The sequence below is a fragment of the Gallus gallus genome, chromosome 2 (genome assembly GCF_016699485.2).
Source record: "Gallus gallus isolate bGalGal1 chromosome 2, bGalGal1.mat.broiler.GRCg7b, whole genome shotgun sequence".
Lineage (NCBI taxonomy): Eukaryota > Metazoa > Chordata > Aves > Galliformes > Phasianidae > Gallus > Gallus gallus.
Window position 1 is genome coordinate 102,789,235 of NC_052533.1, and position 17,113 is coordinate 102,806,347.

The 17,113-nt window shown below is 37.6% G+C and overlaps 1 protein-coding gene across 1 annotated transcript in view; it reads left to right on the forward strand.

The window, feature by feature from the left end:
- LAMA3 (laminin subunit alpha 3) overlaps positions 1-17,113 on the forward strand; it is a 113,508-nt gene that overhangs the window by 50,831 nt on the left and 45,564 nt on the right. Inside the window, 13 exon segments of the mRNA XM_015277980.4 lie at positions 626-758; positions 2,123-2,265; positions 3,770-3,870; positions 3,980-4,130; positions 5,521-5,681; positions 7,561-7,669; positions 8,510-8,607; positions 10,801-10,966; positions 11,374-11,500; positions 11,582-11,721; positions 12,099-12,214; positions 12,749-12,960; positions 13,840-14,044. Coding sequence (XP_015133466.3) covers positions 626-758; positions 2,123-2,265; positions 3,770-3,870; positions 3,980-4,130; positions 5,521-5,681; positions 7,561-7,669; positions 8,510-8,607; positions 10,801-10,966; positions 11,374-11,500; positions 11,582-11,721; positions 12,099-12,214; positions 12,749-12,960; positions 13,840-14,044 — 1,862 coding nt within the window.

Sequence of the window (17,113 nt, forward strand, 5' to 3'; positions counted from 1 at the left end):
TGCCATACGTTTCCTTTAATGCAGAGGCAGGGAGAATACCAGTAGAACACTGCCCATGTTTCAAGGTGTAATATCAACATGCATGTAGCTAAGTCGTTCTATATCTTTCCAGGTAAGCTATTAGTCAACAATAGCTTTTACAGGAGGTTTAGTTCCATATTCTTTTGTAAGCTACCTGAGCCTTCCTTTTCTGTTACAGAGTTGTCTTTGCCAAATGTTTTTTCTTTCTCTGGGTGCTAGTAACAAATAATATACTCTCCTTTCCTCCTTTTTCTCTTTCTTTTTATTTTTCCCAGCCAGAGGTGGTTGTGACTGTCACTGTGGCTTCCCCTAAGCTCTTCCACCTAGTCCTTCGCTATGTCAACCTGGGTTCAAAAAGCTCTAAAGGAAAGATTTCAGTTGCTGAGGGAAAACATTTTGGCACTAATTATACTTGTAAGTGACTTAATTTTCTCACTAGGCTTACCTGTCTTCATCTGTTATACACAGCACTGTCATTCCAGTACGTACTTGTCTGCATGTGCGTTTTTCTTGTAGGCTATCAGTATGGTGCTTGCATGGCTTCTAACTGTTCTTCTGTTTAGCACTTTATGGCTGTTTTTGTTTATTAACTTCCATTTTTCAGAACGAAGTGAGGATAACTTTGAATGTGGAAAAATCAAACCTCTACTTATTTCGCATTATCCTGAGATATATTAACCCTGGAGGTGAATCATTATCTGGCCGCATATCTGCTTGTCAAACTCGGCCTGAAACAGGTAGGTATGACTCAACAGCACAACAGTAGATCAGATGACTGATAGATCAGAGAAGCTTTTCAAGATACAACTAATTCAAATTTGTATTGTCACTTAAAATGCATTGCTTTTAACAGTGTCAGTGCTTCCGTGCTTTTCCTAATATACTTTGTTGTAACTGATGTGGCTGTGTTTGCATGAAACTTCTGCTTACAGTAGTAATCAACTTTTGTTTTTTAAATGTTTGCCAAATTTGGTACTTTCAGTTCTGTCCTCGAAAGTTCTGAACTTTGTGTTTTGTGAAGCTTTCAAATAAAGGATAACAGCACTTATCTTGGTTTAGTTGCCTTTAATATTTCAGTTTAAAAGTAGCTTCTCCCTTCCGGCCATGAATAGTACTTATTTCATGATGAACCCTTTCAATCAAGTTAGTTCTGTTTACAGACCTCAACAACATGTGATGACAGCATGTGCTCTGGTAAAAGATAAGTACTCCATATCCTTTGAATGGTAGAGACATACCAAGTCTGCGTTTAGGATTATCTCTTATTATGCCTACCATTATCACCCTGCTGAGAATCAATGAAATTTAGTCATAGTTCCTCCCAGTAATTTGGAGAGGACAGATCTGAAGTCTTGAGAAATACCACTCATCAGAATAGGAGCAATTTCATAGTCAAGTCTGGCTTACTCTGCCTGGCAGACAGGGAACCTGCTTGAAACAAAGCTTTTGTCTGTGCCTTGGAGCTTCCAAGAGGAAACCTTTTGCTATCCATAATGTTTTAGATGCATTTGAGAACCTCTGGTATCTAAAATATGTGACAGAAATTTGTATGATAACAGGCCTTGTGTCTGTCAGTAATAATGAGAGATAGAAGGTAAGAAAACATTTTGGAATATTGCAGAACTGGCTATTATAAGGGAAAAAGCTCTTTACTATGAGAGTGGTGAGGTGCTGGAACAGGCTGCCCAGAGGTTGTGGATGCCCCGTCCCTGGAGGTGTTCAGGGCCAGGTTGGATGGGGCCCCAGGCAGCCTGGTATAGTATTAGATACGGAGGTTGGGAGCCCTGCCTGTGGCAGGGGGTTGGAGCTCAATGATCCTTGAGGTCCCTTCCGACCCAAGACATTCTATGATTCTATGAAAAAGTCTGCTTTTCTGAACCAATTTGCTCAAGACTAAAGTAAACGAAGATTGCAATAATTGCATAATTCTGTAATATACTGTGTGCGGTTATTAATACATATTGATAGAGGAGCATTGACAAGCTCCTACTGGACCGTGTGTAATATATGTAATCATAAGTCTAGAGCAGTAAGCAGGTAGAGACATTTTACAGTCTTATTTTCTACATTTATTTATTTATTTATTTATTTCTGCTTGCAGGTGCTGCTCAGAGCAAAGAGTTTGTCTTCCCACCCAGCAAGGAGCCAGCTTTTGTCACGATCCCAGGAAAAAACTCCACAGAGCCTTTCTCACTGGTTTCAGGAGCATGGACTGTCAGTATAGTAGCAGAAGATGTCCTCTTGGTAAGAAAGCAATTGAGGAAAGCAAGTGCTTGAAGACTGCCGTGATTGTATTATTCTGGAATTATTTGCCAGAAAGAACTCTGGAAGCAATTGAAATCCAGTATTAGTAAAAAAAATACAGTGGCATGATTAACTTCAGAATCTTAGTCCTTGTTTTTCTTAATTAATTTTTTGTCCTCTTTTACCTGTTCTAATTTTTCATGTACTTACAGACTTCAAGTCTGTCCAAAGTATGGACCTTCAAAGGATGAAGCAGTATTAATATATGCAATTGGTTGAGCATAAATGCTCATATAAACTTTTAATTCTTACATATCAGGTGTCATATTTAAAACTTTACAGCAGATGATCAAGTTGTTAGTTTCCTAACAAAAATTCCTCAGAAAAATATTATAAGGTGAGCTTTATAATTAGCAGGTCACTTTCTAAATGTTTTTATGCTCCCATCTTTAGTCTTCTTCCACACACTGAAAAGTTTTCTGTGACAGCCGTTCTGGAAAATTCCTATTTAACATAAATAAATAAATGAGGTGATTGTTTGTGATCCTACATCCTTAAGGTTTTTCATAAAGATTCCATACTGAAATTCATCTGTGTATTTTATAGAGTTAACAAGTACCCAGTATCTTTAGTCAGCAACCCTGGGGCTCTGTTAAATTTATGCAATGCCGTGTAAAATGTTACTAAAGAGCTTGCACGCATATTTCTTATTGAAAGTGACAGTATTGTTGTGCCTGTTTTTTTTTAATAACACCTTTGAAAAGGAATTTGTTAATGATCTTAGCCCAGTATGTTTTCACAAAAAAAAAGTTTTTATAAATTAGCTTAAATATGTTTTTATTGGAAACGCAGAGCAAAAACATGCCAGCATGTTTTAACAACACACAAAGTACATCGTAATAGATTGTGTGCAATATTTTTATAAAGTCATCTGGGGTATGTGAATCTCACTTGCAGAGTCAAACTCAATTGAGCTTTATGCATATGAATTGCATACGTGGGTGAAAACTGTGCAGAGCCAGCTGTGTGCTACCAAGCAGTGATGGTGTAGCACAGACAAACTAGCTTTCTTTTCCACTCTAGCTACTGGATCATTGGGCTTGTAAACCAAGATCAACCTTGAGTTAGAAGATATGTGTTTCAGAGCTAACTCTTAAATAAGAGGGACTTCTAGATTCCAACGCTCTGGACTTGATGTGTCCTGTAAGGTACAGATATGGTTAGGAAGCTCTTTTATGAACACCATCTTGTACAACACATGATGAAATAGTGGCTGCAGAGTTTCCCTGCTCACAGAGCAACGCCTTTCTCCAATCTCTGTGAAGATACAAATAGAGTTAACATTAGACATGTAACAACAAAAGCATGTGTCTTGCAGATAGATATTATCCATAAAATTTATTTCTGTAGTTGATTTTGTGTATTGCTACCTTGTGAAAGCCTGGAGATGTTCCTTCCGTATTTTTCTGCATGGTCTTGCATTTGTTGTATTCTTTGTTTTTAGGATTACATGGTGCTGTTACCTAGAGATTATTATGAAGCATCCATCTTGCAGATCCAAGTTACAGAGCCTTGCACCTATTCAGGACATGTTTCAACAGAGAAGTCAGTATATATGCTGCAAAATAAACCATTGCATTGGATTATATTGTTATTATCCCGCTGCAACTGAAAGCAATAATAATGATGTCTTTTGTTTTTTGTTTTGTATAAGCTGCTTGCTCTATCAGCATTTGCCATTGGGCAAATTTTCCTGTGTCCTTGCTTCAGAGGCAGTGTATTTCAGGCACGGTGTAAAGCACGGAATACCTGTCCGACAGCCATCTCCTGGTCAACCAGTGATGTCACATATCAGTGGAAGAGAGGTTAGATTCCTGCATGCTAATTGCAGTCCCATCTACACTATTAACTATAAACCTACTGGACTAAAACAATTGCAGATTCGTGGCTTAGGATTTGCAGATCTTGAACTCATCCCCCCAAAAACCTCTGTGCTAAGTTCTACATTTTATATAGATCTATTTTAAAAGATTAATATAGGCAGATCTATAACTGTGACTGGAACGGATGTTTCACTCTGACAAAACTGTGTTATTAAATAAAAATCTCTATGTTTCAGGCATACTGTGTTAATTATACAGCATAGTGCTTAATTATAGCAGAAATGGCAAAAGGATTTGTCAGCAGTGACTCTTAGTCTTTTTTTTTCCCTTAAATAGCTGTACTTCTGTAAAATTTTTGCTTCATTTAAAAAGCAGGCAGAAGAAATTATGTCGCTGCTGTAGGTCCATTGAAAGAGAAACATGTTTTATGAAAATGAAAATTATACTAGAAACATGTTTGGTTTACAACAAAGAAAGAAAGAAGATATTTTATTGTGTGGTAATTACATGTAGAATAATGATGATGATGATGTCCTCTACTACTGTGGCAGCTGCTTTTAAAAATACCAAGTACAACAAGGATACAAGGATACAACACAGGGCCACAGGCCCTGGTGCTTTGTCACTGATGCATGGGTGCAACGACTGGTAATTTCAGTGAAGTCAGAATGGCTGTTGACAGAATTATTTGCTTGCTTAAATGTTCATAGCCTCTGGACATTGAGAAAAACATCTTAAATTTGAATAGTATAGTCTGGTGCAACAAAAAAACTGTAATCACAGCACTTTTCATTCAACTACTTTGGAGTATTTTCTGTAAAATAGTACTTTAAGCAACTTGCAGAGGTGAACTAAAAGAAAAAATAGTTTTTTCAGAAAGTAGCAATGGCTATGTGGAGAAGATTCTTTCAGTCTCCATAGGGAATCAGTATATGGCACTTCAGAAGTAGGAATTATGTTAATGGAAATGCTTATTTAGCAAAGAATTAGAGTCCATTTTTATTTGTTTTTAAAGATAAGCTACAGATGAGGATGGCAATTTATTAGCATCATTAGAGTTTCCTCACTGGTAAATTCTACTGTTGATAATAGAAATAATAAGCCTCAGTTTATCTTACAGATCTGCTATCTGTTATCTTCCCAGAACTGTTAAATGGCAGCTGTTTCCTGAATTTGGTTGACTTTTATAAGTAGACAAAGTGATAATTTATAAGCACTGCTTCTATTCTGTTGGATTGTTCTTTGCTGTGACAGTAGAAGGTTGGCTCTAGACTAATGCTGACTGGTTAGCTTGCTGGACAGGAAAAGGGAGCTTCCTGCAAGAAAAAGAATGAAAAATCTAAAGACTTTTTTCCAATGTTGCTTGACCTAGGTCAATTTACAGATGACCATAAATGTTCCTCATGTTGGTCGCTATGTTCTTGTTTTTGAATACACCAATGAAGATGACCAGTTATACACTGCTGAGGTAACAGTAAATAGCCCTGGACCTGTCACAGAAGGTAGAGTGAGAATATACAGTTGCAAATACAGGTGAGAATTTCTAAGGTAAATACTAAATGGTTAAGCAACCATTCAGTATATAGTTATACCTTTTATATTTTGGAATCCATTGTACTGCATACGTTGTTCAAATATTAGATTGACTGAAAAGCAAATACTTTATTGTCTGGGTATTGTATATATTTTTAAGTCTGTGCAGTCAGCACACTAAATATTGCTGCTGCTTTAGTGAACTTTTTCTGTACAAAGGGATTTTTTATATACACTTAAATCCTTATAAATTATGAATCTTGGAGTCCAGTAGCAGAGCATCCAGCAGCTCTGCTGGCAACAGATGTCTGCAGTATTTATACTTGTTTAGTTAAAAGCAGTCTGAGGGCTTGGCCTATAAAGAAAAGTAGCAGTCAGTTTTACAAAGGTGTTCCCACTGTTGTAACAAGATTTGTTGAAGCGGATGTATAAATGTTTCTCTGAGTTTCTGAGTGTAGCCATCCTTGACTGTTGGGCTGTAGGCAAGGTTGTAAGCCATATGCTGATTTATCCTCATTGACTGCTGAGATTACTGGAGGTGTTTCAGAATTTTGCCTGTTCTGGGCGAGGTTGTCTTTAACACTTGAGCAATTCAGAATATGACTTAAATATGATCCTGCAGGTGTTTGTGCCCCTGAGAGCATGAGGAGACTGCTGCCATGCGTCAGTTTTTCTTGTGAGCCAAGTGTTGGACAGATTGGAGGCTTAAGGTTATTTAGGATGAAACTGCCCAGTAGGAAAAAATTGTTTTCATCAGCATATATGTGATACAGAGCAGAGCTATGTGAAGCAGTGACCTTGCGAGGTTATTGCTAGGCAAAGCTCTTGTTTTCAGCCTGTTATGTAATACTTTGAGCCCCGAGACACTTTTCATAGAGCTTCAATTTTATTGCTTTTATATCAAACACCTCTTATGGGCTTATTTAGATCTTGTTAATTTATCTGATACACAAAGAGATTAGTCACGGGGAAAAAAAAACAACAAAGTAAACCTTAGCTTCTTAAATTTAGCAGTGCAGTAAATCCCTTCTGCTGCCATTCTACATTTAAACTAGTAGTCACATTGCAAGTAAATTGCTGTGTCATCTTTCCTGAGCAGAAAGATGCATGTCCCTTCTGTTAAAAAAAGTGAAACAATTGAACCACAATGGTGAAGTACATGCACATCAGAGAAACTTGAAAAATCATGAGTAAAGTGTGCCAGGGCTTGCTCAAAGGGAACTGTTTCCAATTCTGGAAGGCTGTAGGAGTCATGCTCCCTCAACAAGGCAGGGCTCCAAGCCTTTAGCAAGATTCTTCTTCTTAGTATTGTCTGTCATTACCGAAGATGTAGAGCTAATTGAAGGTAGTCTAAGAGACAGAGACAAGCAATTTTTCACTTGCATAGAGGAGTATCTCAGTGGACAGATAGTTTCCTAAAATCAAGAATTGCGCAGGTGCCATCGAGTGGATGATAGCTGCTGATCCACACCATCAACGGGTAGTGATAGGAAAGCAGCAGCTGGTATATTCTGGCACCTCGAGGAGCACAGAGTAGGTACTGGATGTTAATTACATGCCATGTGAAACAGCTTGGAGAACATCTGCAGACAGCATGTATGTATGTTCACATCCTCCTTAAAGTAGTAGCTCAGCATCAGAGCTGAGGTGTGGAGGTTTGAACACTGTGTAGATCAACCTAAAAAGGGCAAGGAACATTTTATAGGTGGTGCTTCCTTTGTCACACCAGTAAGGCTGCCTGTTTACCAGTGGCCAGACATAGTTGTTGCTTACAATCCAGCAGAATGACTGGGCACCAGTGGTGGCAGTGAGTTGGGCAATAGAATAAACAGCACGGCCTTGCCAGGAGTCTCATTTTTAATGCTGCTTTCTGTCTCAGTTTCCTTTGTCGTAGTGTTGTCGTTGATGATAGGAATCGCATTGCAGCTTATGACCTTCTAGCAGATACAAAGATACATCTTCAGGCATCATCAATTAATTTTCTTCTGGTAAGTTTCCATTTGCGTATGATTCTATGATTCCTCTTATGTTCATGTGTTCCATGAAAGCATGTAATTTAGATGCTTGAAGATGTTGGTTTATATATACTCAGAGAGTACTGAGTCAGACAAGAAAGGCGAATTCCTGTTTATCTTCAGTATCGCCAAGAGTATTTCCCCCTCTCTTATTTCAGAGAAGCTTTATCTCAGTACCCTTCTGTTTTCTATATGCAAAGTTTAAATTAAAAACCTCTGGTAGTTTTTTCTTCTTTTTTTTTTTTTCTTTATCTAATCCTCAAAACCTATGTGAGAGTTTCCTGAGTCTCTTAGAAGTTTCAGATAATAAATGAATTCATTTTAGAAATGACAGAACTTTGAAACGCTTTGAATAAAAAGCCTTCACTGCCATCTTTTGGCCCGCACCAGTAATACATTTTTCTGGACACTGATTTTTTTTTTTTTTCTAAATTGTTTCAGTGTTTACCATTTCAGAAACATGAAGACAGTTGGTTGAAGTCTAGAGTTAGGATTAAATTATCAACACACAAGTAGTTTCATAGAAATGTTATGAAGAAAGCATTATGTCAGTAATTAATCCTTTCTGGAGGCAGTGTTCAGTGTGAACAAATACCATTTAAACTGTGTGCTAACTAACGTGATCCATATCCAGAAGCTGTTGATACTATCAGGCTATATATCTAAATGTGGGGGTTTTATACTAAGAATATCTTTATTTCTAAAATACAGCCTTATTTTTCTGAACAATTTCCTTCAAGATTGGTTTGAATATTCTCCTGATATATAGGAAATGCCTGTTATTTACAATTACTAATTGTGCTTAATTTTCAGCATAAGGTTTGTATTATATCAGCTGAAGAATTTTCATTAGAATATGTGAATCCTAAAGTGCACTGCTTAGCTGTTTATAGGAGCACCCATGACAGAAGGTAACGTATTGATTTTTTTATCCTTTCTGTTTTCTGAAAGGTATCTTGAAAGGGGGACCAAATGGAATTTAATGCTTTTTAATAAATTGAATAGCTCAGTGACTAAAAGATGGTTCATAAGCCACTTTTACAAGGCAGAACTAATAAAAAAGCTGAAATGTTGTTAATTCTGGCCTTTTCCTTGCCTGTCTGAACTACTGAGTGCTAATGCACCAGAAAACAAAAGTATTTCACATGCTGTCCAGTGTGGTAGGTGTCCAGGTTCAAAAACCATTGCTGCTTCTGTGGCAAGTCTTCAATTATCAGGCCTGTTCTTTCTGGAGTTTCATTTTGCATGTTATAGTTTCACTTGTTTCAAAATGGTTTTAATTGCTGGTTGGTTGAGGATACAACTGCCCTTCCAGGTACCTCAAATCTACAGATACACCAGCAAAACTTGGCAGCCCCAAAATGTTGAACAGATAGATCTCCACTTCACAAACAAGCCATTCCGTTCTCCACCTGACTGTGGCCCTGTATGACAAGTGTGCCCTTAGCACTCATCAAGCAAAGCAGCACTAGGTGATCCTTCTGCTCTAATCTATATAATTAGAGCACTCATTCACAGTTGGGTTGTCTCAGGCTGATTACCCTTTGTTACTGAAAGCAGTTTTCACTTCCGAAGTAGTTAGTTTCAGGTTTTGCAGAGCACTTGCTCCATCCTGTTGAAGGCCTTCCCCTTCCTGTCTGTTTTGTTCTTTGTGCCAGAGAGGAACTATCATTGCATTTTCTGAATCAGGAAGCCCCACATTTCAGCTCCTGTTAGTCTTGCCTGGATGTCCTTGTGATTTGAGTCTTAAGTCTTTTTTCTGACTGATCTGACAATGGGGAGAGCCTCAAAGTAAAAGTGAAAATCAGTTGCAAGACTCCAGAGGCAGAAAGTGACTAGGTGGCTAGGTCTGCTAGTTTTCCAGATGGTAGCTCCTAATGTAATGGCTGAATTGAAATAGAAAACAGAAAAAGAAAATAGAAAATAGAAAATCTGGATAGCAAATTGGATAAAAGTACGTGACTGTACTTGGCTTGCCAGCCTGCATAGCTTTGAAATTCAGCTTTAGTGCTTCTGTTCAGTCTTACAAATGAGAATAGTAGCTTTCTAATGTGGAAGGTACTTGTCCTTGCATGATAGGAATTTTGCATTCCTAGGCATATAAACTTCAAGTAAAATGGGGAAAAAAAGCTGGATGTAAAACATGATTTAAAATAAAGCTAATGTAGTTATATATAACTTTTATGTGGTTGTTTTTTAATCTCTTTCTATATTTGCATGTTTTGCTATATGTTTCTGTTCCATTTTTAAGACTAATACCTGGCATAATTTTTGATTTCCTCAAAGATTCAGAATCTTGGCTCAGTTTAATAGTATTAGAAGCAGATGTTGCACGTGGTTTCCCACACAAGTCTGGCAAATAGATCTCAGTCTTGGTCCTGGAACAAAATTGCCATTCCTTTCCTGAACAAAGAGTAATCATTGTCTTCTGAGTACCCACAAGAAGTGAACAAACACCAACATGAAACTCTCAAATAACGTTTTCTCCTGAAGTCTTGGAAAACATTTATCTCAATCAAATTCTTAAGAATTAGATATACCAAGTAAAAATTGGTTAAACACAACAGTGGATGAATTGGGATGCTTTCAAGGAGCACTGTTATTTATTTTGGCTTCGGTTCTACAAATATTTTGAGTACGTACTTAACTTTTAAGTACATAAGTAGTCCCACTGGTTTCGGTGGGAAAACTTGCATTTTTAAAGGTTGTATTTACATAAATATTTGTAGGACTGAGAACTTAGTATGAGCACAGACTCTGCTGAAGGCAACTAACAGCATTGTATAACATTTTTTTAATTGTATTTTTAACACTCTGTTTCCTTAGCAGAGTCTTTATTGATAAGTATTTAGTTTATGGAAATTTTGAGTGAATAAAATCAGTCCACATACATTTTCCCCTTTGTAAGTTAGATCTGTACCTATTGTTTTCATTTACTTTCTGACCATGTCCATAAAATTCCAAAGAGTAACAGTGGTTACTATTGCACTCTTAATTGTATTACATTCTGCCATGTTAACTTCTGGGTTTTGACTACATTTTCTTTCATGGTGCTTAAGGAGTGTTCCGAACCCCAAGAGTAATTAATATTATTCTGTTTTTAGTGTAACATGCATTCCCTCAGTGTATGAAACTCCACCAGCAACTTTGGTTTTGGATGCATTCAGGGATGGGAAAATCTCTGAAGTACAAAGAAATATACTTCATCGTCCACTGAGTGCCCCTTTATCTTCTGACTCAGTTGATGGATTCACCTTGACATCATTACAGGTAGCTCATAATTTGAAACTACTGTTTCTGAAGTCACAAATGATGTTCTTAGAAAATTTCTGTAGATGGAACATTCTAAGAAAATAAAAACGAAATGAAGTGATCAAAATAATATTGCAGACTGAGTAAGCCACAAGGATAATATACCAAAAGAGAAACAAATGCGCCAGTTTCTTTCTAAACCTATATCAGTCTTGGAGACTACAGAAGTGCATTATATGTGCTTGACATGTTAACAAGTAGGAGCATGCGGATGTAATGCTGTAGCCTCTGAAGTTATTATTAACTTCCTGACAAACGCCAAGTCCCCTCTCTACTGTTGCAGCTAGGAGATATGTAGCAAAGTTCATAAAAACAAGAATATTTCACAAAAAAATGTACTACCAGAGCTGTTGTTGTTTCTGCAGAACCAGGTAACCATGACTGGCAGAGTGCCCCGCTTGGGCAAATATGTATTTGTGGTACATTTTTATCAGCCAGCATATCCAACATTCCCTGTGCATGTGCATGTGAATGCAGGACACGTGTGGTCAGGTAGGCATCCAAATCGAATCGAACTCCTTTCTCTTCTCAGCGTTTTGGCACACTGGTCATTGTTTGGCATTATACTTCTAGGTTCCTTCAATGCTTCATTCTGCCCTCATTCTTCTGGCTGTCGGGATCAGGTGATTGCAGAAAACCAAATTGAGCTTGACATTTCTGAACCTGAAGTCTCTGTTACAGTAATGATACCTGACAGAAGAATGCTGGTTTTGGTGAGTTTATTACGTAAGTGTACTTGAAAATACTCTTCCAACTTTACCAGCCATTTAGAGATAGGTACAAAGGTGAAAGCTAAGAAGAAAGGATGTGATTTTTAATGTAGTGTTTCAAATTGTTACAATCTTGTACACTGCTTTTGTTTTTAAGATATCATACACTGCTTTTATTGTATGCTGCTTTTAGAGTAAATTAGAGGAGGAGGGAGGTAACATATCTTCCAAGTATGTTTTTCTACCTTTTTGTTAAAATGTTATATTTTGGGGGGAAAATTCAGTACTCAGAAAGAAGTGACATTAAAAGATAGAAATGCCTCAGCTTGTTTGTTTTGTTTCTTTCCTGAAATGTACAATTTAGCTTTTTCTGTTTTAAGGAAAGTGTCTTAGTTGTTCCAGCAGACAGCTACAGTTTCAAAATTCTTGACAAAAAGACTGTGGACAAGTCATTTGATTTTATCACCCAATGTGGAGGGAACAGTTTTCACATTGAGTAAGCATCACTTCCTAAATATTGGGCATTTGACAGCAAGCTGGTATTTAATATTATTTTCACTTCATATTAAAGAAAAATGAATAAAAACTTCATCCCTGTGCTATGTTAAAATGCTTTTCATGGCTTCTACTGGCCCATTAATATTGCATGAGTCATTTTTCCATGACTTTCTGTTGTAAATGAAATGTAAAGGTAGCTTTATTGCTCACAGGACGGAAGAGGAAAATCTATGTCATCTTTCTGTCTTTGGTATTTCCATCTTTGGTATTTTGCTTGGCCTGCTGAACTAATATGACTAATATACCTACTTTCTTCGAAAAAAATCTCTTACCTACTCTTACTTACCTATCTACCTAACAATCAAAACCATTTACTACTAATATAATTAATGTAAGTATGTCCTTGCATGCCATCCTTGTTTCATATAATTGTTTGAAAGATAGAACCGTAATTTACAGAACCACTGCAAAGTATTCTCATAGCAATTTCCAAGTGGCAGTACTGACAAAATTTATATTTCAATTTAAACAGCCCAGAAAGATCGTCAGCCTTTTGTAAGGATTCTGCAAGATCACTTGTGGCTTTCTACAACAATGGAGCAGTGCCATGTAATTGCCATAGTGAAGGTTCCATGAGCCCCACTTGCAGCCCTCTGGGAGGACAGTGTATTTGCAGACCTAATGTCATCGGGCGTCAGTGCAGCAGATGCCAAACTGGCTACTATGGATTTCCATCCTGCAAGTGTAAGTACATGCTCTGGCTTATTCAGTACCTGAGAAGACCTTAGTTATTTAATTCTCTCATTTCATTGTATAGGCACCTTAGCTTCACTATTTTTTACAAGGCTTGATCCTGGTTCAGGATCAAGCCCTGTAAAAATGGCTGATTGAGCCATCTTAGATTTAGCATAGCTTTCAGTTTAATGCAGAAGTAAACTCATTCCCTTTAAGTGCACCCAGTTCACAGTGAGATGTGTCTTCATGTGAATTATCTGATAAGGGCTTATAGTTTTACTGGTTAAAATCCATATTGTGGATTATTAAAATCCAATCTTCAGTTAGATGGATTTTTCTGGACTGACTGCTTAGTAATTGCTGTGTTAACACTACTCAATTTACACCTTCAAGATTTTCCATAGATAATCAAGGACACATAGCGTTCTTAATTCGTCTCATTCTGATATTGTTCTTAATATCATCAACGAATCTGTAGACCATGCCACTAGTGCTCATCTGCCTTCCATGTATTATTCTCTCTTTGTTAATGTTGCTTTGTAGAAGTGATCATCTTGAAACCAAAACTATTAATTGTTTAATACTTGACCGTTTGGGGAAGTTTAAATTCAAGCAACCAATCCGTGGAAAAGAGCCAAGGTCTCAAGCTACTCTTTGGAACTACAGTTACAGTCACATAATCATGTTCTGTGGCTTTGGCTGATCTCACTCTCATATCATCATAATAGCTGGAGTTAAACAAGCCATCTAAAGTTTGAAAATCATGAAAGAGAGAAAAGAATAAATTGTTTGTTTGTAGTGTTTGTTTGTTTTGTATTAAGATTTTATAAGAATTGATCATTGTAAATTGAGATGCGATTGATTTGTAGAATGTTTTCTTTGACATAGTATGCAACTGTGGGCAGCGTCTTTGTGATGACTTAACTGGCAAATGCATTTGCCCTCCTCGAACTGTGAAACCAAAATGTGAAGTGTGTGAGAGATATTACTTCAGTTATCACCCTCTTGCTGGCTGTGAGAGCTGCAATTGTTCAGAAAGAGGAGTTGTTAATGCAGCAAGACCAGAATGTGAAAAAAACAACGGGCAGTGCAAGTAAGTTTGGATTATGTGCATTATACACAATGTATGAGTAGTTTGCTTCACTCTTCTTTTTGGGTGTTTGGAGAATATGAGAGGATACAAGGAACTTTTACAATGATAAGCAGAGATATAAGCGGTGTTTGACAGTAGGTAGAAGTCAGCTGTTACAGGGATACGTGCATTGCTTTGTGGAAATCTGGTTTGTGCAAGTAACTGATGGTGGCATTTGAGATACACAGGCATGCATTTTGTTTGCTGGGGATGTGTCATGTAAGCTTATTCAATGCATGGATAGCAGTTCACCACAGACTGAAACTCTGACATATTCATTGTTTGTAATGGTGTATGTTATCTCCCATATTCTTAAAAACTTTGCGTCTGACACATTCCACAGTCTGAAGTGTGGGTTTAAATCCAGTAATGTTTTTAAGGACTGTAAAACTTAAGAGTTTGCAATGAATTTTTATGAACTTAAAATAGATGTTGTGTGCATGGAAAGTATCATACATTTGGACTTGCTCTATGATGCCCTCTGCCCTCTATCTGATATGATTATTTTTATGTATCTTGGTATACTGAGGTAAAAATACCTTCCTCTATGTATTCTGTTGTTTATATTGTCTAAAATATGTAGAGCATGCAGCCATAATTGTAGGGAAGCGTGTTAAATTCAGATGCTGTCAGTATTAGTGTAGTTGAACATTTCTGTTTATTTCCTTGGGGAGATAAACAGCAAGTACACATATGTGAGAGCCAATAGGCTGCATAAGGCCGAGTTTGATTCAGTTTGATTGGATTGGATATGCTTTTGCAGAGTCCTAATGAAGAAATATAGTCTTTCCTACTCTGCCATTAGTCCCTTGTATATGACAGAGAATACTCATTTTCAGAGTTCATATTTGAGTTTTATATTATTTCCTGAACTTGAACTATTGTCTCATGTCTGTTGCTTATGCATGAACTGAATAATTGTTTTATCCCAATGACTAAACAGGGTACTATTTTCGTAGATAGAAATCAAGATTCAGGATTGGAGTGTAACATATCTGGAACAGGTTGCCCAGGGAGGTGGTGGAGTCACTGTCCCTGGCAGTGTTTACAGAATAGAGTTGATGTAGTACTTAGGGACAGGGTTTAGGGGGCAATATTGCTGGTAAGTGAACAGTTGGACTAGATCATCTTAGAGGCCTTTTCCAACCTTTATTATTCTTTTACATTCTGCACCTACTGATGCACTTTAATCTGATGGGTCTCTGCTTTCATCTCTCCACAAATCTTATTGTTACATAGGCAACCAAAGCTGTACAAAAATAGATCGAATAATTCAGTCACATAAAATCTAATACTTCAAAAGTAGGGCTTAGCACATTTCTGCCTGAGTAAAATTGAGGATAATTTCTGCAGAAGTAAATTTTCTCTCAGTGAAAAGCTGTATTGCCTGATGGTAATTGTGATATCTCTAACATGCAGCCTAACTAGTGACATAAATGAGATGACAACTTACTGGTTAAAATATATTCTGAAGCAAAATCTGACATTTGGCAAATATTTTTTAACTGATTTGGAAGTATAAAGCCGGCTACTGCATTCTGATTAATACTTTTCCTTCTGTGGATTACATGAAGTTGAAAGTCCCCACCTAACTCCTTTTTATTTGTGTGTAGGGAATATTGCATGCAGAGAGACTCTAGAAACCTCATCCATTGTTTGGTGAACTGAGTAATTGTTTTTGTATTTTACGTGAAGTGCAGTCTACCTTGTCCACACACTTAACTGTTTGTTTCCATATGTTTGTAGTATTAGCGCATGTATAAATTTGGTGCTCAGAGCCAAAGGAGGCTTCATCAAATTTCTGATTGTTATAAGAATGATGTTGTTACAACCAAAACGTAAAGATGTTGATGGTGGTGATGGCAGACATTCTTTATAAGTAGGAATTTACTATCTTGAAACCTTTGGGCTAGTAAAGTTAGATTACAGGAATAGGCTAGTTAGTATGAACTGAAGGAAGAAAGACCATCAGACCTTCAATTTCATCTGTCTTATCAGTCTGTAAAAGTTTGTTCCAAAGGCAGGAGGAAGGTGCTCCTGCCACAGAAAGATATTTTAGGTTGTCTCAAGCCTTGTTTTCATAATTTGGTGTCTTTTGTATCACCTATACTTCACTCAAGTAAATCCTTGAAAAGTGGAAGGATTCCACGAGAACATAATGAAGTTCAGTAAGGCCAAGTGCAAAGTGTTGGACTTAGGTCAGGTCAATCTTAGGTACTAGTACAGGCTAGGAGATGAACTCTCCTTGAGGGCAACCCTATGGATTGGGCGTCCAAGTGGAGGAAAAGCTGCAGATAAGCCAGCAGTGTGCTCTGGCACCTTGGAAGGCCAACAGTATCTGGGGCTGCATCAAAAGAGGGGTGGCCAGCAGGGAGAGATGATTGTCCCCCTCTACTTGGCGGTTGTAAGACCCCATCTGGAGCACTGTGTCCCAGCCTGGGGCCCCCAGGAGATAGTAATAGGACAAGGGGGAGTGGATTAGGTTAGATGTTTGAAAGAAATTCTTTGCTTAGAGAGTAGAGAAGCACTGGAGCAGGCTTCCCAGAGAAGCTGTGGGTGCCCTATCCCTGCAGGCATTCAAGGCCAGGCTTGATGGCTTTCTGGGTAGGTGGGAATTAGATGATCTTTGAAGTCCCTTCCAACTCAAGCTATTCTATGACTCAGTGAAATCCAAGAGGTTCAGCCATTACTGTATCCCTTGTGAACAGCTGCAAACTAACGCAGGACTTGTGTTAAGTTGAAGTCTCCGTAATTATTCATAAGCCTGGGATTCTCCACATTTTTGTTAGCAAGTGAGCGCCTTGGGAAATGCCCAGTCACATCCTTCAGCTATAAATCTCCCAAGTTCTCTTACCTGTATACAATATTTGTGTTTCACTCTTTGGTGTATAGAGTAGTTCTGTGTTGCAAGCACTGATTTGCTGCAGAATTATAATTCCATTGTGAGCTTTTATATCTTTCACAATCAAATCCCTGCATAATTTCCATGACCACTATAAAATGTTACAGTTCTTCTCACCATTCGACTCT